A 24,909-nucleotide genomic window follows, 5' to 3' on the forward strand; every position below is an offset into this window, starting at 1 on the left:
TAAAAGAAGAGAGAGAAGACAAGATTTTAAAAAAATGGTTGAGAGAAGACTTAAAACATTAGCGGAGGTCTGTGCATTTGGGTAGGCAGAAAAGAAATCACATCTTGAGATGGAGTGATTGAAGACGTTGAGAGAGCAAACAATGGAGCGTTGTGGAAACCTACGCTAAACCAATGGCCATGGAGCCTGCTCCAATTCACGGCATGTCAGAGTTCAACTGTGCTATGGAGGGCTTTTTAGTGGACTTTTATTTTTAAGTTAGATTGCCAGGCCTCTCTTCTGAAGCACCTCTAGACGGAAAACTGGGAAAATGTCACAGGAGGAAAATGGAAAGATTTAATGCAATTTCAGCATTCTTTGTAAAATAGGAGGAACAAGCATGTGTCCAGAAAATGGGGAATGAGATGTGATGCCGGACTTGAGTCAAGTGGAAATAACTCATTGTGGAAACAGATTTGGCAGTGGACCAAAGATGGCAAAACAGTTTTGTCATGGAATGGGTCAAATGAATGTAGAAAAAATTGATGTCAACATCCTCACTCAGCATCTCCATTATGGCTTTCTCTACTATGCTCAAAGCCAAGAATAGCCACTCACCCAGGCAAATGCCTTCACTGTGGGTTTTCCCGGTGAATTTTTCATAATTCAGAGGCTGGCTCCCAATCTGGCAACTCAGACCTGTCCTTTGAGAGCAAACTTGTTCTCCTCGGCACCCTTTTAATTTATGGCGAGGAATAGAACTAATTAAATGGGCTGAATGCTTCTCTGGTTGGCCCACTATCTCTCTACAGATATAAGAGAGGCTTCAAAAAGTTCAGAGGAAAATGGAATTAAAAGATAATGAAATTCTTCTACCAACTTTTTGAAGCCCTCTAGTACTCGAATATGATCCTACATTTGAAGTCTAACACGACGTTGCTTGGGGAACATGAAATCAGGCTGTGGTATGTTAGCTCAATGGCCGTGGCACCAAGCCCCAATGGTCACGTAGAGTTTTCTTCCCTTCAAATTGTGCTGAAGGAAGAGAGACAGGTTCCTTATTTTCATCAGCGACAGCATAATCACCCAACAGTGCCAGAGCAAGATGGCCACATTTTCTCCTGGCATCCCCAGTGACAATTGCTGTGTACCTCACCTTCCTCTGTTAGCCCTCTTCTTTGGAAGGGATAGGCAATAGCTGTAATTATGGAGGTAAAACTTTCTTAATATAATCATGATTCAGTTCTGCCTTCTTGAGTTCTATCCAAGTTACCTTTATATAAATTTGGGAATGTCCTCATGGTTGATCTAATAAAGTCAGTTAACGATAGATTATTATAAATAATACTAGAGTTAAGAGAATACCAGATCATGTATAGGCTTTTTTCTTTTCAGATATATTAGACAACACAAAAGAAGTCTGTGGTCTTTCACAATTTACAATTCATATATATGTATGTATATATACATACTGTCAATAATTTAAGAGTCCCATTCCAAGCATATATATATATATGTATATATTTATCTGGTCAATAATATATCATATGGGTGTATGTGTAAATGCGCTAGTGTGGGTGGTAAGGTTTTGGTGTATGTGTAAATATGCTAGTGTGGATGGTAAGGTTTTGGTGTATGTGTAAATGTGCTAGTGTGGATGGTAAGGTTTTGGTGTATGTGTAAATGTGCTAGTGTGGGTGGTAAGGTTTTGGTGTGTGTGTAAATGTGCTAGTGTGGATGGTAAGGTTTTGGTGTATGTGTAAATGCGCTAGTGTGGATGGTAAGGTTTTGGTGTATGTGTAAATGCTCTAGTGTGGGTGGTAAGGTTTTGGTGTATGTGTAAATGTGCTAGTGTGGGTGGTAAGGTTTTGGTGTATGTGTAAATGCGCTAGTGTGGGTGGTAAGGTTTTGGTGTATGTGTAAATGCTCTAGTGTGGGTGGTAAGATTTTGGTGTGTGTGTAAATGCGCTAGTGTGGGTGGTAAGGTTTTGGTGTATGTGTAAATGTGCTAGTGTGGGTGGTAAGGTTTTGGTGTATGTGTAAATGTGCTAGTGTGAGTGGTAAGGTTTTGGTGTATGTGTAAATGCGCTAGTGTGGGTGGTAAGGTTTTGGTGTATGTGTAAATGTGCTAGTGTGGGTGGTAAGGTTTTGGTGTATGTGTAAATGCGCTAGTGTGGGTGGTAAGGTTTGGGTGTGTGTGTAAATGTGCTAGTGTGGGTGGTAAGGTTTTGGTGTATGTGTAAATGTGCTAGTGTGGGTGGTAAGGTTTTGGTGTATGTGTAAATGTGCTAGTGTGGGTGGTAAGGTTTTGGTGTATGTGTAAATGTGCTAGTGTGGGTGGTAAGGTTTTGGTGTGTGTGTAAATGTGCTAGTGTGGGTGGTAAGGTTTTGGTGTGTGTGTAAATGCGCTAGTGTGGGTGGTAAGGTTTTGGTGTGTGTGTAAATGTGCTAGTGTGGGTGGTAAGGTTTTGGTGTGTGTGTAAATGTGCTAGTGTGGGTGGTAAGGTTTTGGTGTGTGTGTAAATGTGCTAGTGTGGGTGGTAAGGTTTTGGTGTATGTGTAAATGTGCTAGTGTGGGTGGTAAGGTTTTGGTGTATGTGTAAATGTGCTAGTGTGGGTGGTAAGGTTTTGGTGTGTGTGTAAATGTGCTAGTGTGGGTGGTAAGGTTTTGGTGTGTGTGTAAATGCGCTAGTGTGGATGGTAAGGTTTTGGTGTGTGTGTAAATGCGCTAGTGTGGGTGGTAAGGTTTTGGTGTGTGTGTAAATGTGCTAGTGTGGATGGTAAGGTTTTGGTGTGTGTGTAAATGCGCTAGTGTGGAAGGTAAGGTTTTGGTGTGTGTGTAAATGTGCTAGTGTGGGTGGTAAGGTTTTGGTGTGTGTGTAAATGTGCTAGTGTGGGTGGTAAGGTTTTGGTGTGTGTGTAAATGTGCTAGTGTGGGTGGTAAGGTTTTGGTGTGTGGCGGTTATTCCTGTCCTTTTACCTTGCCCTTGGCTGAGTGCTTGGCAACGACAAGGCCAGAAGTCCTCTCTGCTCTTCTGGCTTTCCTTCAGAAAGTAGTTTGCACCACAATGGGCCACCAGGCTCTTGAGTATCAGGTCCCTGGTGCTCCAAGCATTCAGTTACAGTACCTGATAAAATCACGAATACTCTGGGAGTTAATGTACATCCTCAACAGTGAGGCCTTTTTAAAAACTGGATTCATTGGGAAAGGGGAGTCTTTATTCCTTAGTGTATATATATGGGTCTCTTCGGACAATGCCAAAAGTTATGTGCTTGGGCCGAAAAGAAAAAGTATCCTCCTCTTTTCTCTTCTGCTCTGTTTTTGCCCAATTTTAATGGGATTTCAAGTATAATTGAATGTGCCTCCTGGGAGCGAAAGCTCCATTTGGGTTGGCCTAATCCTATGGAGAATAGCTGAGCTGGGGAAATGTGTGATTTTTTTTTTAAGCCGCTAAGAATAGGAGTAGTCTTGCGAAGTAACCTTATAGCCCACTCTACGGGGTCCACAGGAGACCTTAGGCTTGGCAGAGACTGTGGAATCAAGCTGGGCTAGCATCCTGTACAGCGGAGGAATTGCTTCTCTGTTCTCCCCCCACCTAGTTGTGAAGCACATAGCTGAGATGGTCTAGTGAACTCCTTAGACTTGACTCGCTCTTGCTCTTGGAAAACCCACTGCCATCACATTGATTCTCACGTATTGCAGCCCTGGAGGACACAGTAAAACTGTCTCTCTGGGTTTCTGAGACTTTAAACTTTTATGGAAGCATACAGTCTGAATTTTCCCCTGCAGAGTGACTGGTGGGTTGGAACCACTGACCTTTGGGCTGGTAGCAAAATGTGTAACCCACTGCAGCTCTAGGAGGGCAGGAGCTATACAGGGGCTCTGCTTTGCTCAGCGGTAGAAAGTGCCACTGCTTGCCATGTCTCCAGAGCTTGCTCGTGGACCCTAGAGTCATAACCAAATCAGTTGCCTTCAAGACAACTCTTCGTCAGAGCAACCCTATGGATGTCGGAGTAGAACTACGTTCCCTAAGGCAACCAATGGCTACTTTTTTAAGAAGCAGATTGCCAGGCCTTTTTCCTCCATGCCTCTGGATGGATTCCAACCTTTCGCTTAATAGCTGAGTGTCCTAACCATATGAACCACCTAGAAACCCTTAGAGTTATAAACACCCACACATAAATCCCAGTTCTGTCATTTGCTTTGAGACATTGATTCATTTCCTAACCCCTCTGAGGATCAAATTTTGCATGAGAAACAAGCAGGTGATACCCAATTAAAAGGGTTTCTGGGCTGTGTTCTGAAATCTGTTTGTAGCGTTGTGTAAAGGATTAATCCCATGAAGAGAATCTGACACATCATAGGCACTTTCCATAACATATTGAGCCTAATTCTAGTCTTTTGCTCACCATGTTATGTTTGATTCTAAGTTCAGAACCCATGGTGGTCTGTCTAGTACAAAGTAAAAGGGAAATATTACTTAATTGGTACAACACAGATTATGATTTATTTTGTCTAATTTATAGTTTTGTTTTTCCATTTTGATATGAGTATATGTGTGTATTGTGTGGGTGTTCCTTTTATTCTGGGGTAGGGCAAATGAGTTAAGCGTTGGAGTATTAACTGAAAGGTTTGCTGTTCAAAACTTCACATGAAAGTGTCCTGTGTCCCACTCCATACACATGGGGATGCCATGAATTGACAAATCCGCTTGACAGCAACTAGCCACAACAAAATACATGTAACATAACAGTGACCGCTTTAACCAGTTTTACGCATCCACTGCAGTCACATTAATTGTATTCATATGCAATCTCTCTACTAACTACTCCTAGAACTTTTCCTTCGGCCTCAATAGAAGCTCTGTGCCCATTAAGCAATCACTCCCCATTGCAGACCTTCCACAACCCCAGGTAACCTCTAATTCACTTGCTGTCTCTATGCATTTACATATGAGTTCGTTTACAGGGAGGTGGGCTATGATGTGGATGGCTGGCTGAACAGGAAACTGCAGAACTATGCACCAGCAGTGGCCTACCTGCTTTCCCCAAACTATGCCCGCAATGGTTGGCGGAGAGAGAGATCATCAGGGTGCCTGGTGGCATAAGGGAAAGGGAAACGCAGGCTTATGTCAGACTGTATTAGCATCAGCTAAGATTGTTAACCCAAAACAACTGGCCAAAAGGGAAACTTCAGTTACACTGTTGTTTGGTCCACATTAAGATAATCAAGCAGAATGATTTCCATTAGATTTACTGTTCCTTTTTCTTTTTCTATTTTTCATTCACCCTTGTAAGGAAATAATTGAAATAATTACATTTTTGGTGATAGTCTATGTCTATGAATAATGCTTATTTTTAAGATATTCAGTATATTAATGAAATATTACAAGGCCAGAAGCTGCAGGGAGAATTTGCCCTTCACCAAGTGTTTGTAAGAAATTGGCAACGGTGAAGGAAGAAATGCCCGCATTTTCTCCGGCACCCTTTCTTTGCAGTACGTGGGAGGGGCCTTCGTGGGAGGGGCCTTCGTAGGAAGTAGTCTGTTGGAGTCTTCACTGTAGATTGCACCTTTGTTGGTTTTCGGGTGACTTTTAAGATATTACTGCATATCTTAAAAATGAATGAAGATGAAATGTGTCACCAATATAGGTTTAACAAATTTCAAGAATGTCATCTGAGCACTATTTTTGGGGGGTGAGGGGAGAGAAATGTATCTTGTTCACTTAAAAAGCACTAAAACACATTTTTTGGAATGATCACCAATGCGCTGAGGTGGTTTGGCTTTTCCACTTTGTTGTAGCGCAGTGATACGGAGGTAGAGGTGTCAGGAGAGCTGTTCGTTTAGGAGAAGTGACCATAAACCCACTGTTATGATTGTTCCACATTCCACAGGAACTTTACCAAAGATCTCAGAAATATTCTGCAAACTGCCTATGACTGATAATGTTTTTAGTGGAAATTTTCTGCTTTATTTTCACTGAGTGTATTTTTGTACTAATTATCCTTAAAATATTGACAAATTGATAGGTATGACTCACAGTAATTACTAAATTGAGTACTCTGTTTATCAGCTATGATGGATACTGAGAAAATACAGCTCTCTTCCTCTCTAGGTGTGTATGTATGTTCACACCCGCCCTTGAACGTCATGAAAACCTGCTCATGTAAAGACACTTCCATCTTTCCTTTGAGTCTTTTTGTTCTACTCTTCTAGATCTGATTGGTCAAATAAAAGAAACCTTCTTACCAGCTTTCAGGAAATCATTTTTTAGTCATGTTACTTATACTTTAAGAGAGAAACAATTTAGTAAATATTTAAGTTAACAATTTATTTACTTTAATTTGAAAAAAAATTCTTCTAACAGATGATTCACTTGGGTGGAGGAGGGGGAGGCGGTGGATAGCGTCTTAGACTTAAAAGTAATAATCTACCAGTAATTTTAATTTGATTTATATTCAAATAGGAGATTATCTTTTAAATGATGTTTGTCACTATTGTGCATGTTATATTTTCTTGACTATGCCTTTCCAAGTAAATATCAATTGGATATATGATGTATGTTGTTTATTTTTATAGTTAAAACAGAGCCAATGAGCAGCAGTGAAATAGCTTCGACAACAGCAGACGGGTCTTTAGACAATTTCTCAGGTTCAGGTAAGGAAGAAATACTAGATTTTGACATTATTATTAAGTATGACACCCTCTAGCTTATATGTATTCAGATATGTGTGTAGACATGTAGATAGGTTGTTGTTGGGGGCTGTGGCGCTGGTTCTGACTCACACCTATCATATAGATGGAAGCAATAGCCTCTCCTGTGCTAATCTCACATCCTTTTCTATGTTTGACCTAATATTGCCTATAAAACTATATATAATGTAGCTGTCTGTTCTCGTGAAGATTTAAGGCCTTAGAAACCCAAAGGGGCAGTTCTACTGTGTCCCATAGGGTCATTTTGTGTCAGAGTCATGTGAATCTAGTGAGTTTGACTTCAGTTTTGCTTAGAGTCACATATTGGCAACTGTGCTGTATTTATTCTGTGTTATTGGCAAATGCTGGTTACCTAGATGGGAAACAGGTTAGAAGTTTAACTCTAACTATTCGTTCTACTGAGTTGGCTTTATTGTGTTGGTGGTTCTTCCAAGTTCCCTCTCATTGGCATAGATTTTTCCAACCCTTTCAAGCCATCTTCTTAAGTAAAGGTTATGTTCAACTCTAAAGCTACATGAAATTTACCATTCTGTGAACTAGAGAGTAAATCCTTAAGTCATTTCTCACATTAATAAAGTTGGCTTCCAACAAACCAAATAACCCTCTTTCACATCAGTGATAATGAAGCGAATGAAAATAAAGTGATACTAAGATGTCAGTTATAATTTTTAAAGAAACAAAAACTACAATGACATGATTCTGCTTTTTTTGCCAAATTACCCAGCTTTAGCTATTTTAATTATCAATTATTTCTGCTAGAAAAATTTCTTAAAATTTTAACCCTTTTGACTATATGGCTTGTCACATTTAGAAAAGGTCTTAAATGGAATTGCTATATTTTCACAAGTTCGAGGTCAATTTAATCTAGTCCTCAGGATCATTTCATAAACACCACAACTAACTGGACCTATTAGTAGATATAAAATTATACACAAGATATTCAGTTATGCACAAATGCATAATTTTTATCATAATGATACCACGTAGAGACAAGGAAATCACAAGAAGATTTATATGTATTACTTATATAAAACACTTACTAAAATTTGGCTGATGCTGTGCAATATGCTTAGTACTGTTAGGAATTCTTAGATGTCTGAGAATTTGCCAGCTGAACAATTGACCAAACCATTTTAATGGTTCATTTTCATAATGCCAGTGACAGCCAGGAGGTAATTCAATGAGACCAGGAGAGCCAGGGAAGGTTTCCTGGGGCCAAGGCCTGGATACAAGCTTAACACATGAATGGGATAAAGCCCATATGACTGGAAAGGGGGTTACTGGACAGGGGGCCATTGTGTGGGAGAACACACAGGCAGGGAGGACTTGGAGGAACTGCTCATTGCTCATCATCCCGCGTGTGTAGAGTCTGAGCAGTGCGAAAGGTGGAGAGGGAGGTGGCTAGAATCTAAAGAGACGCGAATGTCCTGCGTGGGATTTGGATTTTCTTCGGAGAGCTGTAGGGTAGTATCAAACAAAGAGTTGCATGATCAAGTTTATAATATAGAAACATGGTGGTGGTGGTGGTGGCGGCGAGATGGGTCGGAAGGGTTGTAAGTGGAAATGGTGAGAGCAGGTACAGGTTTCTGGGTTCATTTGGACAAGAGGTATGGAGGACCTGAAGTATTAGGATGACCATGGGCATGGAAACAATGGATTCGAGAAGTGTTTATGAAGTAACATTGAAAACCAAAAAGTCATGTAGTCAAATGTAAGAAGCCCTGGTGGTATAATAAGTTATGTGTTGGATTCTACCCCCAAGAGGAGCATCTGAAACCACCAGCAGCTCTGCTCCACAGGGGAAATAAGGGGCTTTCTACTCCGGGAAAGTTGGCAGTCTCAGACACACAGCGGGACACTTTTACTCTGTCCCATAGAGTCTCTCTCGGGGAATTGGCTAGATGACTGTGAGTTTGGGGCTTGGGGGTGGATAAAAATTTAACAATGAGATGAAGGATGTCTGAAAAAAATTTAAATGGTCCTTTCAACTTTTCTGCAAGTCTCCAATTATGTTCAAAGAAAAACTACAGAAATGATTGAAGAGTGTCCATGAATTTTGCTCCTGGGAGACCCTTGCCAACACGTTAGGGCCATTTCAGAGGCTGAAGAGTTTTACTTCTGTCCCCAGTGGACCACATACCTCAGTTTTGCTTCTCCAACATAGTTCCCCGTAGATAAGTTATGCTCATCCAGTTTATTTAATAAATGGAGGATTTAATGATTAAGTGGAGGAAGTGGAGACCGAGAAAGGGGGTGGCTTGCAAGCTCCTAAATCGTCAAAGGAGGTCGAGAGAATGGGCAAATGCATTCGAGAGAAGTGGGGCTGAGAGGTGGCATTTAAAAGACTAGGGTGGGTACAGGCTGTGGATGGGAACTTCAGAGCAGTAGAGGTTGGGGTGTTGATGACTCAGGGATTGACTGAGCAGCAGTGGCAGACATCCAAAGCAGAGGCACGTGAGCTGACAGAAGGAATCCTTGTTGGACTAAGCCATCAGGAAAAAGCGTATGGAAAGCAGCACAGATTTATTTCAAGTGGAGAGGGTGGCAATGCGTTGAGGAAATTCCTGTTGTATTCTTCTGTTCAAAACTTCCCGTGGGGCTAAGGGGAAAAGCTACATCCCAACGAGAGCCTGAAAGCCACATGACCTCTTGCACCTCATTCCTGATATCCTCACTTCCTGCCACTCCGCCCACATGCCAGCCTTGCTCCCCAGGGGGGACCTTGGCAGGCACTCTGCTTGACACATTCTTGCCTGCTCAGCTGCCCGACTCCCTTACGTCCTTCAGGTCACTTCTCAGATCTCCCCTTCTCCAGGGGATGCCCACCCTGACCACCCTTCTCAGTGTGGCACCACCCTCTTCCTGTTTTCAGTCACTAAACCATTGGAACAGGTACAGCCAATGACAACTAGAACCCTGGGCAATGAAATGACTTATTTGCACATTATGTCTGTGCTTTGTGCCTCACCCACATCCAAAGAGAAATTCTACAAGGGAACACATTTTTGCCTTGTTTTGTTTACCTCTGTATCTCCAATTGCTGCCCTCCACCCCCCAAGGGACCTAGTACAAATAAAGCACTAAAAAATTTGGCTAGGTTAATTAAAGACCCCAAGAAGGAATGACCGCAGCCAGTTTTCTCTGACATGACTCAGAAATCCAAGTTTGAGGAGGTGAAGATGATTGAGCTGGAGCATTCATGAAGTGGGTTGCTAGGAGACTGTTGAGAGGCGGGCAGTGAGATGAAGGGATGGACCCAGATGGTGGAAGGTCCACACGGGCTGGAATTAATGGCGATGCTGTCTGCTGTATGGCATCACTTTTTCTTGACAAGGGCTCAGCATCCCCGGGATACAGGGCAGATAGCCGTGTTCAGGATTGAGGAAATAGGACATTGGCGAATATCGTAGGCAAAGATAAGAAGGTATCAGTGAGAGAATGGATTACTATAATTTTTCATGTGTGAAGGACAAGCAGAGAAGCGAGTGAAGCCGGAGGCTCATACACAGAAAGTGAATGTCCCGTGGGCCTTGACGTGGTTAGAGAAGATGTCAAAGAAGGCCAATTAACATTCCGGAAAGAAAGGACGTTCCTTCCGTAACCGTGAAACCCAGTACATCCAAGCTACATGTTTCTGTCGTTAGAGCTTTGCACTGCTTTCATGCCTCCCTCATCACTACTTCAACATTTAAAAATGTTTTTCTGCTCTGTGGCAAGAACAGATCAGAGGTACAGCCCCCGCGGCTGTCATAGTGTTGATGAATAGGGGAGGTTCTGTGATGAATGCATACATTGGCCAATATCATTTGGTCTAAGTTTTCGGAACAAGAATGAAATGAGTAGAAACGTCCTAAGATGTGACCGTGAGCTTGATGGTTGAAGCTGATATCTAGAGTTGAGTCACAAGGAGAAGTGTTATATGCACACCCCAACGTAATGTATGGATTTGTCAGAAGATGGTACTAAGCTCTGAAGGTCGTGACAAATGCAAGGCAGGGTGCTGGAGATGGGTTAAAGATCCCCAGGAAAGGACGGGCTGTGTGGGAAAGCAAAACAATAACAGTTTGGAAGGAGCAACTGGGTGATGAAGAGAATGTTTTCCTAATTTGGGGGTATCCGGATGTGAGAGAATGAGCAGCCTCTCTTGTGTGGCGGGGAAACAAATGTGGATGACTCTGAGTTTTGAGAAGGACTTAGTTGAAAGTGGCGATACAGTTTATGGGAGAGGCTGGATCTATAGGCAATTTTGTTTTCCTTGAATTAATGGTGTGGGAGAGACACCAAAGAAAGGTTCCCAGAAAGGGCCTGGGTGTTAGATAAAGGAGCAGGAGGCATACAGAGCGCCATCGAGGTGAGAATTCTTAAGACTCTCTTTGACATTTTTAAAAAATGGGTCGAGAATCACCCAGAAGTGCTTGAAGTCCTGTTTGCTTTCAGGAAGCATGGTGGGGCCAGCTACACGCTGAAAGTTGTATGTGAATCTTAAGCCCGTCCTCACTCCACAATCTTCTTTTAATAGTCCATTTCCTCAACTTGTTCACTCAACAAACTTGGGGAGGCTTAAAAAATACAGATTAAATAGATCTTGCTAGAGGGATCCAAGCCTGACACACAATTAATTTCCTGACTTTAAAGCAGGCCATATTCTCTTGGCCTGTTGAGGCAATTGCCTCTTGGTCTGTGTACGGGTTCCGTATGCGCACAGTGTTCTCAAATTACCATGCTTCATAACAATGCTTATCATGTGTTGTGATCCAGTCAAGTGCCTTTGCAGAACCAATAAAACGTAGGTGAGTGTCTTCCTCATATTTTCTGCTATTAGCCAAGATCCATCTGACAATGCAAAAATAATCCCCATTCCACGAACCTCTGCTCTCACCACCCTATTCCTTAAGAAATCATATGCACTTAAAAGTCTCCATTATGACTATTGTTGGTGCCTTGAGACAATGGACAGCAAGGATAAAAGTAGAAATGGAGCCACTGTCAGTGGTTACAGCTGTCTTCACCTCTGCCCTTCAAGCGATGCTACAATTTAAAGTTATTAACAAAGTGCTAGGTTCATTCTTTCCCAGGTGTGTTGGTGTGGGGCGCCTGGAAGAGAGGGCGTGGCTTCCAAAGCACTTGACAAGATTGAAACGGCAGTGTTGTTTACCATGTTTTAAAAAGTGGCAGTGTTGTTTACCGTGTTTTTAAAATAGAGGCAGCTTCTGCTCTTTTATTACTTGCCATCAAAAAGCAGAATTTTAGTGATTAAAAAGTTAAGAAAACTAGGGGTTGAAGAGAAAGCATTTTTAGAGATTGCAAGAGAACCTTGCCATTACTCCCCCAGTTCAGATGTGTCTTAGTTTCTTCTAAATTTGTTTTTAAATTAGTCATCGATGACGTTGCTCATTTCAAGCTAATATTTGAAAAATTAAAGATACGATCTCGTCTGGAAGAAAATGAAAAGGATCTAGACAGCAGCCCTGAATGATGACATATATGGTTTATGTCTTTGAAAAATTATAACTAAAGCTCCAGCTTTTAGAGTCTTATTAATTCACTTAGCAATTATTTGTCGTGTACCTACTAGGTGCCAACCAATGTCTGACACAGTTGCACATGTAGCGGTGAAGGGTAGAGAGGGCCCCTGCCCGCATGGGGCTTTCCTTCTAACAGGAAAGACAGGGGACAACACAGGCAAGTGCTGCGTGTGAGTGTCCACTGCCTCGCCCGCAATTTGTCCTCCTGTGGTGGTTTGTGTGTTGTTGTGGCCCTGGAAGCTAGTCCAACAGTATTTCCGATTCCAGCAGGGTCACCCATGGTGGACAGGGTTCATCAGAGCGTCCAGGTTAAAACAGATGGAGGGAGGGGTGGGTGGGGGGAACAAAAAATAAGTCCTGGCTATCTACTTCTGAAAAGTAGCCAGTGAGACCCTATCAATAGTATAATGAAGATGACACAACTTCTGGGCAACGTGTCATTGTGTGCTTCCCATGAAGTTGCCATAAGTCAGGGTCAACTTGAAGGCAACCACTAAACAAGGGTTAGTGTATGTAAATGGGCAGTGACAAATGTAGAGAAGAAATTTGAAGATGATAACAGAAGGGAACAAAAGAGTCTATGAGTTTGGGTTGATTTTTTTTGTTTATAAGGAGGGAGGTGCTCTCTGAAGAGAGAACGTTTGGGCAGAGGTCTTCCTGAAATGAGGGAGCAAGTTTGGGTCGATTTAGATAGGATGGTAAGAGAGCGAGAGGACTTTGAGACGAGGGTATGTTTTCTAAAGATCACTGTCTCGGGCTAGATAGTGGGGCAAGAGCTAGTGGAAGCATTTCCCTAGAAGACAGACTATCCCGTGTCCTTCTTTAACTGGCCACTAAGTGTCTATGTCTTTTTTAGGCGAGAGGAGTAGATGAAAGAGAGGGAAGGAAGGGCAGGTTAGATGGAGGTGTCCTAGACCTTTACCCAGTCTAAAGACATGACACCAAGGTCTTCGAGAAGTCCTCCAAGGAAAGTCTGTACTCACTGGAAACCTGCTGCCTTAGGATCCCTGACAACCACAGTGCCACTGGCTGGGAACAACCCTTGAGAACTGCGACCTTGTCACATTTATGTAGATGGGTTGCAAGTTTGGCAGTTGAGACTTTGTCCGATTACACTTTCATCCTGGGAGAACAGAGATGCATTCTCATGGTCTCTGCAGGGATGGTGACGGGACTAAAGCACAGAGAAACCAGAAATGAGAAACTGCCAGATTTGGGATATGTCTTTAAGTGAGCGCTGACTGGACTTATAATAAGAATATATGGAGAATAAGGAAAAGAGGAGAATAAAACATTACACTTACTTCTAGATTTGATCCGTTCATCTGGGCGAATAGTGTTGACATAAATGAGATGGGGGCTTGGTAAAAGAATGAATTGAGACCATGTTTACCTTGAAGTTTCTTCCCCCTCCCATAGGTAGTTAAGCTTGTGAATATTATTTTTCTTGGGTTCATCTTTCTCTCCCTACCGCATGATTGGGGACCTTCCTTAACTTATTGTATGCGAAAAGTCAAGCAATGAACTGAGTAATCCTAAACAAATGTGATCAAGCCCACCTATCAACAGGTCACCGTGGGTAATTCCCACTCACACACATACCCACCCTGCATGTCAGAGTACAAAGAACATTGCTCCATCGTATTTTCAAAGTAATATTTTTATGTATATATAAGTAGATCACCGGGTCTTTTTTCAGAGGTTCCTCTGGGTAGAGTCTAATTATTTACCTTCCAGTGACTAGCCATCCATGTGTGTTAACTACTTGCACCTGCACTACAGAACAAAGGCAGGGAGGCATTACTTGGCTGTATGTTCCCAAGGCCCTGTGGCTTGGTTGATATGGACTTTATTCTCTAAGGCTGATGGCAAGATGACCACTTTTTGACCTTGACAGATGATCTGGAGTCCTTTGTTTTATTATTCTGTTCCCATGAAATTTAGATTAATGTGAATCCCCAATTACCATTTTAAAAGTCAAATGATATTTAGAATATTTAGGGTGAATGTATTTGAGATGTGAGAGAACAGTTTCTTCACTTTGGGCCGCACAGACTTTGCGGAGGTTGGATTTAGAGAAAACAGTCTCAATATTACGTAACTTTAGAAGCACGTGGTACAAAATAGCCAGACACTCTGACAGCATTATGAATTCTTAGTTACACGTATAAGCTGGACAGTGATTAAGGAAGACCAAAGAAGAGTTAATGCACTTGACTGATGGGGTTGGCGAAGAGTATTAAATATGCCACGAAGTGCAAGAAGAACAAATAAACTTGACTTGGAAGAAATATAGCCAGAACCTCCTTGGAAGCAAGATTGGTGAGGCTTCTCACATATTTTGGACATGTTATCAGGAAGGACCAGTCTCGAGAGAGAGACCTAATTCTCGGTCAAACAGAGGTTCAGCAAGCCAGAGGGAGACCCTTAAGGAGTAGATTGATTCGGTGACTGCGACAGCGGACACAAACATCACCACTGTGAGGGTGATGTGGTGCTTTGTTCTGGTTTACATCAGGCCACTCTGAGTCAGAGCCAGTCTGTTGACACCGAACAACAATAGCAACAAATATTGACCGAGAGCTCCACCAAAGTTACTATGTAGGTGTATTTACAAATTGATTATAATACTTTGACCACCACTGATGTCATTGTGGGTTTAAAAAATCTATTTTGCATAGGATTTAAATCTTACATTCTCACTAAGCCACGAATGTCTCCTGATTACTTACCTGGATGTTCTATCGGCCGAGGAAACCAAAGCGAATGAAGAGGCACGTGGCCTCAGAAGCCCGGGGCTAGCAAAGGACACTCACATCTACGCACTAACTGTAATCCGTATGCTCAGTGTTACAATCCTGATATTGACCACCTTCTAAGAACATGCAGAGAAGTAAGGCCTGATCCTAAAGGGGAAGCGAGGCCTTATCCTAAAGTGGTCCCCGTGGAGAAGTAAGTGCCAGGCATCATAAGGAAGAAGGCTCTTGTAGGAACAACCGGACACAGACATGAAAAGACATGGCATATTTGGGCCATCCTGAAGTCCGGGGAGCCAGACGATACTGAACTCAGGAGGGAATTGAAACGGTAATCTCTTTGTATGCCATGCCAAGGAATTTGGAATCGTTCCCAGGGATAATGTGAGCAGTCAAAAGATTTTAAGCTGGAGAATGGATGTGATGAGGTTTGTCATTTGAGAAAGCTCGCCATGGTGGCAGTACTGAGGACTGGAGGGCCCTGGGTGGACATGGCAGAACTCAGTGACAGGACCCATGAGGTCTTATTACAGTAGCCCAGGAGAGAGGACATGAGGATTTGAGCTAGTCCAGGCAGGAAAATTAATGGGCATTTTCTAGATGAGGGATGAGTAGATGACCCGATGGTCATGAAAAGGGGGAATGAGCAGATTTTACATTTTCTGCTTAGGTGGATGGCCAGGAGGTGCAGTACATCACTGCAGACAGAGGCAGACTGGGTTCAAATGCCATCTTTCCTATGTGTGTCTTGGACTGGTTCCTTACAGTCTGCCAGCTCTGATTTCTTTACGTGAGAATTAAGGGCAAAGAATCCTACCTTTAGGGGCTTCTCTGGACAATGGAGTTGCTGTCAGTTGAGAAGAATTAAAAAGACAGGAAGAAGTACAACTTTGAGGGCAATGATAGTGGACCAATCATCTCATTTAATCTTTATGACAGTTCTATGACATGTAGCCCTCTCATTCCCACCACTTCACAGGAGACTGAAACCACATGGAAACATTGGGATTTGAATGTAAGCTGAAGCTAAACTCTGTTTCCAGAACGTGTGCTCATAACTGTCGCACTCGGCAGCCTCTCACATCTCTGTCCTTGAGCACGTGTGCACGAGCACCCATTGCACACACACGCACACACGCACACACAGCGTGCATGTAATCTAAAAGCCTCACAGAACACATCTTTCCTCTGTGTAACAATTCTGATCACTTCTATTCTTTTTTTAAAAGGTACTAAGTATTAAGTGCTTTTTATAGGTCAAGGTTTGAACACCATAACTTGACAAACATAACCTTGGAGCTAGAAAAGAGATAATACCGACTTCCATCCATAGGGGATATGATTTTTGTTGCTATCATGAAAAACAAACAAACAAAAATCAACAACAAAACCAACTATCGTTGTCCTGGAGTAAGATATTGCTCTGCAAATAACTTGCTGCATGATTTTATCGTTGTCTTCCCTTAAGGCTTTAAAAATGAAGATTGAAGAAGTTATCGCCTCACATGATCTGGGCAAATAGTTGCCCTGTACCCCACCTAATCTCATTAAAATCCTGTCCTCCATATCTCATTCTAACTACTGTTTAGTCAGTTCTGACCCATCATGCCTTATAAGACGGGCTAGCCCTGCCTCTGTGGGTTCCTGAGAGTGTCCATCTCTAAGGGAGTAGAACGTCTTCTCTTTCACCCAGGGCTGGGAGCTGCTGGTGGCTGTAAACTGCACACTTGTGGTTAGCAACTCACCTTATAACCCATTACGCCACCGGGTTCCTGCCACAAACCCCTTGAGTGGTGTTTGCGTGTGGGCCTCCCCGTGGGTAAGAGACACAACTTGTCTCTGCATATTTCCATCTGCACTACCTTGCAGCACACGCTTGGACTGAGTAATGAGCTCACGTGTGCCAACTGACAGGGGGAGACCAGCTGGGTTAGCCTGAGCTCTTTTAAGTACAAACTCTGTCCTTGCCAAACCGGCAACCAGATGGTGGAGTCTCCTGGCAGCTTGCAAGAGCAGTGCTAAGACAGATCGATTTGTGTGCCCGTGTGTCGGATGCGCTTGTTTTCAAAGGAAAGGATAGTTCATAGATTTTGAGGTTTCCGTCTAGTGCTACCCACCCCACCCTGGAAAGGCACACTTGAAGAACCTGTAAGGGAGTGATGTGACTTCCTGAGAAATATTAAACTGTTGAGTGGATGGAAGCTAGGAGGGGGTTTGAATGCAATTAAGAAATGGGAAAACCTTTAAAGACATGTTTTTGGTACAAGAGGAAAATGTAATTATTGCACACTAAGATCGTTATACCCAAAGAATATGGTTTTTAGGTAGTTAGAGATTAGAGAGACGGTGAGCAAAAAGACTACAAATCAAGAGAAATATAAATATAAATGTGTGTGTGCATGTACATATAGTCACAAGTTCCCATTGCCTTTCTTCACCATGAAAGAAGCTGAGAACTGGTGGGAGGTTTAAAGTTAAAAAGGACTCTTTGCTGTGTTAGTTCAAAATGACGCTCAGAGAGCATTTGCTAGGAGGCTGGTGCATTTTGGCAAATGTATGTGATTAGAAGGAAATTAAATTCTACTCAAAGACTTCTTAAACACAAACTCACGTGGAGAACATATACCTGACAGGCAAACGGGAACCCCAGATCAACACAAGAAAAAACAGGCTTGGCTTGAAACATGAGAAATTTAAGATACTCCTCGGAATGCATTATTAATTTAAAAAAATAAGTTGCTACATCCATGAAGACAAATGAGGATCTGTCCCTATTTTTACTCACCTGAGAAAAGAGTAGACCATGTTTCTGGGAAATAAAAGCAGCTTTTGGTGTGTGCACTCCCTTGAGGACAGACAATGGGCCACCTGACCTTTGGAGTTCCCGCCCAACCCTGGGATTCCATTCTCTGCCTCCGATAACTAAACACTTTGCTAAGCATTGATTTAAAGTAAGAAATAATTGGCCATTAAAAAAAATAGCTTAACATTCAAATCCTGTGAAGCTGAACTATATAAATTTGCCATTTCTGCATATCGGAAAGGTAAAATATGATCAACGTGTAAACTTTAACTTATAATAGGAAAGCTTTATGCATATTTGGTAGGTTGCTTTAATTTTGTGCTTTTTTTTTTAACAGCAATTGGGAGCAGTAGCTTCAGTCCAAGACCCACTCACCAATTCTCCCCACCACAGATTTATCCTTCCAAGTAAGATGTATTTTCTCTTCATCCACCATCATCTTTCAGTAGCATTCTGTCCCTTATTTCAAGTCATGCCCCTGCCCACATGTTGTAGCTTGATTTAAAATGACAGTGTGGGTCATAAAGATTTACATGTATTAACAACAATGATGTTGAATATCCTCTAGTCGTGACACGGAATTTTCCGGTATTGATGTTTGAAGGTTTTAAATGTGGACAGAGTCTGTAACTGGAATTTTTGATATGCTTGTTAATCAGTTACCTTGCATGTTTCCATCTAATGCATGGGCTTTCTATTTTCTGTCATTTCTGACAAATAGCAGACAATACCCACATATTCTCCCTACCCCTTCCTCACAAACTATGGCTGCGTATGGGCAAACACAGTTTACCACAGGAATGCAGCAAGCGACAGCGTATGCCACGTATCCACAGCCGGGGCAGCCGTATGGAATTTCCTCCTATGGTGAGTAACCGAGTATGTGTGGCATTATCTAGAGGGCATACATGCATTTTTAAAAGTTTCTCAGGAAAGCTGTTTATCCGTTGTCTCCTTGGGGGCCACTTTAGAGAGCATGACCATCTTTCATGTCTAAGTTCTTCATGTGGCCCCTTCTTTTTTAAAATTTTTTTTATTTTAACAATTTATTGGGGCTGATACAATTCTTTTCACAGTTCATACATATACATACATCAATTGTATAAAGCACATCTGTACAGTCTTTGCCCTAATCATTTTTTTCTCTTTTCTTCTTTTACATTTTATTAGGGACTCAAACAACTCTTACCACAATCCATACATATACATACATCAATTGTATAAAGCACATCCATACATTCCCTGCCCCAATCATTCTCAAGGCATTTGCTCTCCACGCTTCTCTGGAGGTCAGAGGCGGCAAATAGTCGGCGTGCTTTCTACGGCCGTTTGCTTTCCTTTTGCTCTGTTTGTATCCCAACTCTTAATTTGCCATTTGAGCCCTTGGCTGTGGAACCCTAAATATTTTTGCACATATTTGTGATAAAACTTCTGTGAATGAAGTCTTTTGGGGTAAAGATCCATTTCCTATTTATCAGATGCCTCGCGGTCGCGAGGAAAGAAGTACAAGCAGAATTCAGCAAACTCTTCTCTTCGCTTGAGCGTGGCACTGGTATCAAATGGCAACACTATCAACCATTAGGAAACGTGATCTCTATATCCGCCGCCTGCGCAGCCTTTAAAGAGGCAAATCAGGAAACTTTGGAAGCTCAGGTCTCCATTTGTTCCTTCCCACCTGGAGATTGTCTTTATCTGGGTATAAGAGGACTCGATTGTTACGGGGTCAATACCTGTAAATTAAAAATCAACTTAGCAAATCTCAACAGCTCATCAAAAAGTGTAGAATCTCAAAGCACCTTTTCATCAGCTGAATTTCTATCTGCCCCTCCACTGTTAAATAAATTGAACTATGCAGTAAAATGGGAATTATTGGCATATTAAGAAAAGGTGAACCTGGTGATCAAGGAAAATGCATGGAGATTCAGAGGAGAGGACTGATGGAACAGATACCCTGGTATGAAAATGCAATTTTTACCAGTTCAGACTGTTCATAATATGCACATGGCAAACGTCTCCTAAACCTGGTTTATTTTCTTAATAATACTTGTAGTTTATTTTTAATTGATAAAAATCAAAACTAAAGAAGAAGATTGTCACAATATCAGCTTTGGCATCTTTTAATTCTTGGAATAATTTTGTGCTTTTTGAAAAGTGTTTTTGTAATGAGTTTATGCTTTTGAGAATATTATTTTTGGTAATACTCTTGTCTGTCATACATTGAAAGAATTGTTCTTTATCAAGCATTTTATTAAAATGTAATTAGTTCGTTCTTTTACATTGTTCATTTTTTATCCAAATCAAATTTATCACATCTAAGTTTCTGAATTACATTAAGAGTAAGTAAGCTCTAAATTGAGCATGACTTCAAACTTTAAAATTTTATTTTACAAAACTATCAGAATTGAATGCCATCTAGCTAAATGTTTTGAAATCAGCCGTTAGAAATAGTCTTAAAATTGACTATAGAATAACCTTTCATTTGCATAACACCTATTCAAGTTTTTTCATAATATTAGATAGAAATCAAATTTGTCTCTATATAAATGTTGCTTTTAAAATATTCCTGAGCTAAAACAAGGTAAAGGGTCTATGATTTGAATTGAATAGCACTGTTTCCATTAGGAGTCAAGGCAGTCCCAGCTCTTATTCTCAAAATATTTTATAATTATTTAAAATCTAAGTGAATTTCCAGTACAAACAATACTGGTGCACTCCAGACAGCCCGGGCTTCCATAGGAAAGTAACCACTTTTGTTCCTGGCTTGTCTTCTGAGGACACACTTTCTCTTTGGTCTTCTTGTCCTTTGCCCAATCCATCACGATGGTGTGATAGGCCCTGGGTCTCCCCATTTCCTGGGTTGTGGGATAGGAACTCTGCCCATTCTAAACCATAAAGGAATACTCACCCACCCCCATCCACTCCCACCCTCCTTTTGGCTCTTTGAAAGAGTTCTCCCTGGGGTGAGGTGGGCAGAGAGCCCCAGAATAGGGTGCTAACTGGTCCGAAGGATGAGGTTTTGAAGGGAGAGATAAAGATCTGGTGAAGCAGAGAAAAGCAAAGCTCCCTGTGAAAGACTTTGGTCTCAGGGCCTCCCATGGTTATAAATCTCCCAGAGTCATTCTGAGTCCTTGGCACTTTCTGGTCCCCTCTTCTTCCTTCTTTCAGGCTTGAGTGTTAGGAGAATGCTCCCAATCCTTCTCATCAGATATCTCTGTGTCTTGGCTCATAGTCTATCATAACACGTTGGCGCCTTCTCTCCCATCTCTGGTCCATGAAGGAAGTGTGCCCAGCCACATAGTGTACATGCTGATAGTCATGGTCCAGGTCTTCAAATTAAGTCTTTCTTCAAGGGCTTGTGCATTCTGTTGCTTAGACCCTATAAGAAAAGAAAGCAATATTGTTTATCGTGGGGAAAATAGAGAGGGAAGGAAGAACATAGTGTTCTTCGCTGGATCAGCTTGGAGGTTCCCATCAGGATGACTTTGCCGTCTTGTGGATAGACACAATGGAGGGGAGCACCGCTAAGGTTGCTTATCACGTCTCCTTCTACTGTTCTTGTCACAAAGGTGCCTTCCCCTAACATCCAGGCCAAGACAAGATACAGATCAAGGATGGAAGAATCTCATTAAACCCTCAAATGCAGCGAGGAGGAGGAAATATTTCTAGAGGTGACAACATAGAAAAAGTCATAAAACCATGTGTTGTGGACAGGTGTTTCCCTTGGGACCATTTCTGTGTCTGGCCTTCGTGGGTCTTGGAAAGCCCGTGTGGTGGGTAGCAGGGGCTTGTTTGAATTCTTTCTTTCGGGAGCGCGGATGTTCAGACGTAAGTGGAGAGGGCATGATGAGGTTCTGCAGAAAAACTCCAGGATTAGAGTCAGCTCCCTCAGCCAAGAGTCGGATTCCTCCACTGCCTTAGGAAAGTTACCTAATTGCATTCTCCTGATGACATTCCCCCAAATGGAAGTGAACAGTAAGACTGCTGTGTGTTTTAGAACCGAAAGATATCGTTTATCTTAAGTGCAAAATAAAATTATTCAAAAATGTGGATTCCCTTGGCAGGAATGTTCTTCCCACTTTTCTGGGGGGAGCTGAGGGCAGTTGTAAGCTTCCATGATGGTCGGTCTTGAATTAGGAGCCAGCGCTGAGCCCTGTGTAACGCTGCTGCCAAGCCTTGTCCTGAACTTAGGGCATCAGCCTGGGGCTCTGGGAAATTCTTTAGGCCCACAAGTGCATTCATTTTATTACCATATGATAAAAGCAAAACATGCCTCGGGCTACATTGAAAGCCCAATATATTTGAATAATGTCCGAAAGTAGAAGAGATAAGCAAAGAAATCTTGGTCAATCTCACTTATTTATCGATTTAGAAATCACTTTATAAATGTGTACATCATTCCGGTGTTTTAGCGTATTCAAGTTCTGTAGTAGTCTACTTCCTCCTTTTTTTCTTTTTCATTCTTTGTTAAAGGCTCTTAAAAACCCCTTTCTTTTTTGAACAGTTTTATTGGCATTTCATTCACCTATCATACAATTCAATAGCTCACTTATATTAAGACGAGGTGTACAACTTCCTCCTTATTTTTTGAGAGACTCTAGATGTTCAGGAGAAGGATATTACTCTATTGCTTTGTTCTGTGCCCAATATGGTTTTCCTCTGACTTCAAAATGAGTTGTACTGAAATCAGCTTTGTATCATGCAAAGAGTCAAAAATGCAAAATGTGCTAGGTCAGGGTTCAGGAACCTGTTTTCTGCCAAGGGCCATTTGGATATGTATAATGTCATTTGTGGGCCATACAAAATAAGCAGCTTAAAATTTAGCCTGCTATATTTGGTCAAATATTCCATTAACTCACCCCCTAAATTGATGGCTAGACTGCTTCTCTTTGGTGAGGCATGCGATGTGTGATGTGAGCTGCTATTGATGGTTTTGGAGGCCTCAGATACCTGCTATGACTCAGAATTGACAAAATGGCATGGATTCTTCCTTCCTTCCCTCCTTCCTTCCTTTCTTTCTTTCTTTCTTTTTCTTTTTTGGAGATATAGCCTGAGGACTGGGCATTTCCAATCCCTGTTCTCATTATCCACATTTTAGGTAATAGGATTTTTATTTTGACACTAAGCAGCGTAGCAACTTTTTGGATGGTGTGCCTAGGATTCAATTATGGTCATGTCTCTGACTATAAAGGAGATAGTTTTAACTCATGCAAAACAGCTCAAAGAAACACACACACACACACACTATCAACAGGAAAACGACAATCAAGAACCCCCTATTCAGATCTGAAATAACAATACAATTTTAACTGGAAGTTGTCATTTATAGTATTTGCTATTAAGTTATTAATTAGGACTCATTTGAGACTAAACAGTGATGGGTGAATATTGTTTTGCATATTTACCAGCTTTTGAAAACGAGCAGATAGATCAGCTATCACTAACTGATTTAGGTGCGTTGTGGGCAGGCATCAAGACTGAAGGCGGATTGCCACAGCCGCAGTCCCCGGGACAGACGGGATTTCTGAGCTATGGCACAAGCTTCGGAACTCCACAACCTGGGCAGGCACCGTACAGCTACCAGATGCCAGGTGTGTATGCCGACTGGTGTTGCGCTTCTCATTAACGCTATGGGCTCTTAGTTAACCGCAGAAGTAGACTCTGATGTTCTGATGCATTTTGATAGAAATGGGGACTGGCCTTGGGGCCACGGCACTTAGTTCTCGGACCGTTTGTCACTTACCGACTGAATTTTCATATTTATAATGTTAGGGGGTTAGGCTGAATGACCTATAAGGTTCTTGTCAACATACTGTGACGTTCTCAGTGAAGCTTCTATATTCCACCTTTGCTTCTCTCAATTTAAAAAAGGATACAAAAACAGAGAAGCAAACACATACGGGGCTATGGTGCCTGTTTACTAAAAACGTGTGTACTTGGTGTTGCAACTTTTCTAGAAATGTTGCCTTTGTTTTCATTTGGGGAAAAATCGCAACTCTAGAAATAGGGTGTATGGTGTATGTGGACTACATCTGAGGACCAGGAGATCACATGCCTTTGATTTTGTTCTTGAAAGTACAGACAAAGCTTAATGCGAGAATCCCTGGGAGCACAATGGCTAACAGAAAAGTCAGACTTTATGTCCTCCTACTGTCCCTGGGGAGAAAAAACTTGGCCATCTACTGCCATGAAGATTGCAGCCTGGAAACATTCCGGGACACTTTCAGAGTCCCTGTGACTTGGGATAGACTCCGTGACGTGCGGCAACGGTGTCAGTGCAAGTGAAATGGAATGAGAACTGAAAGTTGACAAATTTGTGTTTCCAAGAACTCAGAGGGCATCCCTGGTCACTAGCAGATTACCATCATGTCGCTGTGTCCATCATGTTCCTAAGAATAATTCTCACACAACTGAGACATTCTCCTAAACCTCGGTTTGACCACAAAGAAATGTGACAAATCACTTTAGCCTCTTAGTTGAGCAAAACTTTACACACAGTTAAATTTAATCCATTCCTCATCATAAATCTTTGATGGAAGGAATTCTCTTTATAACATTGATGTTTTTCACTGTTTTTAAAACATTATTGCTCATTATTTTAATATGATTAGTTTATTGCAGATAAATTAGAAAAATCACTTGTTATCCCAAAGTTTACTATGGTCATTTTGATAGATATTTTTCTAGATATACAGCATGGGATCATATTTTCTTGTGTGATATTTCTATTTTTCTATATTAAGTAACCTTTCAAATCAGAAATGCTATTTGGTTGAATCATTTTAATGGTTGTATGATATTCATATGTAACATACCTTATTTAACTAATGCTCTGTTACTGGACATCTAGTGCAATGCTTAGAATACCTTATTTTTCAGAATAAGATTTTTTTGAGTGGAGGCGAAGTATGTTTAAATTGGAACTTGCTAGGGAAACTGTTTCATGGTTTGTGTTAGTCTGGGTATACTAGAGAAACAAATTCATAGATACTCATACATGTATAAAAAAGAGCTTTCTATACAAGAGCAATTGAATATTGAAAAAATATCCCAGTCCAGTTCAGATCAAATCTGGAAGTCTGATATTAACCCATATGTCCAATACCAATCCATAAATTCCTCTTCAGACTTACG

At 41.6% G+C, this 24,909-nt stretch overlaps 1 protein-coding gene across 1 annotated transcript in view; it reads left to right on the forward strand.

Annotated features, from left to right (window-relative positions):
• The window catches only part of EYA1 (EYA transcriptional coactivator and phosphatase 1), a 159,162-nt gene that overhangs the window by 18,737 nt on the left and 115,516 nt on the right, over positions 1 to 24,909 (forward strand). Inside the window, exons 2-5 of the mRNA XM_075550654.1 lie at positions 6,560 to 6,637; positions 18,116 to 18,185; positions 18,500 to 18,645; positions 23,229 to 23,366. Coding sequence (XP_075406769.1) covers positions 6,560 to 6,637; positions 18,116 to 18,185; positions 18,500 to 18,645; positions 23,229 to 23,366 — 432 coding nt within the window. The remainder of the gene's footprint in view (positions 1 to 6,559; positions 6,638 to 18,115; positions 18,186 to 18,499; positions 18,646 to 23,228; positions 23,367 to 24,909) is intronic.

The sequence above is a fragment of the Tenrec ecaudatus genome, chromosome 5 (genome assembly GCF_050624435.1).
Source record: "Tenrec ecaudatus isolate mTenEca1 chromosome 5, mTenEca1.hap1, whole genome shotgun sequence".
In the NCBI taxonomy this organism is placed as follows: Eukaryota; Metazoa; Chordata; class Mammalia; order Afrosoricida; family Tenrecidae; genus Tenrec; species Tenrec ecaudatus.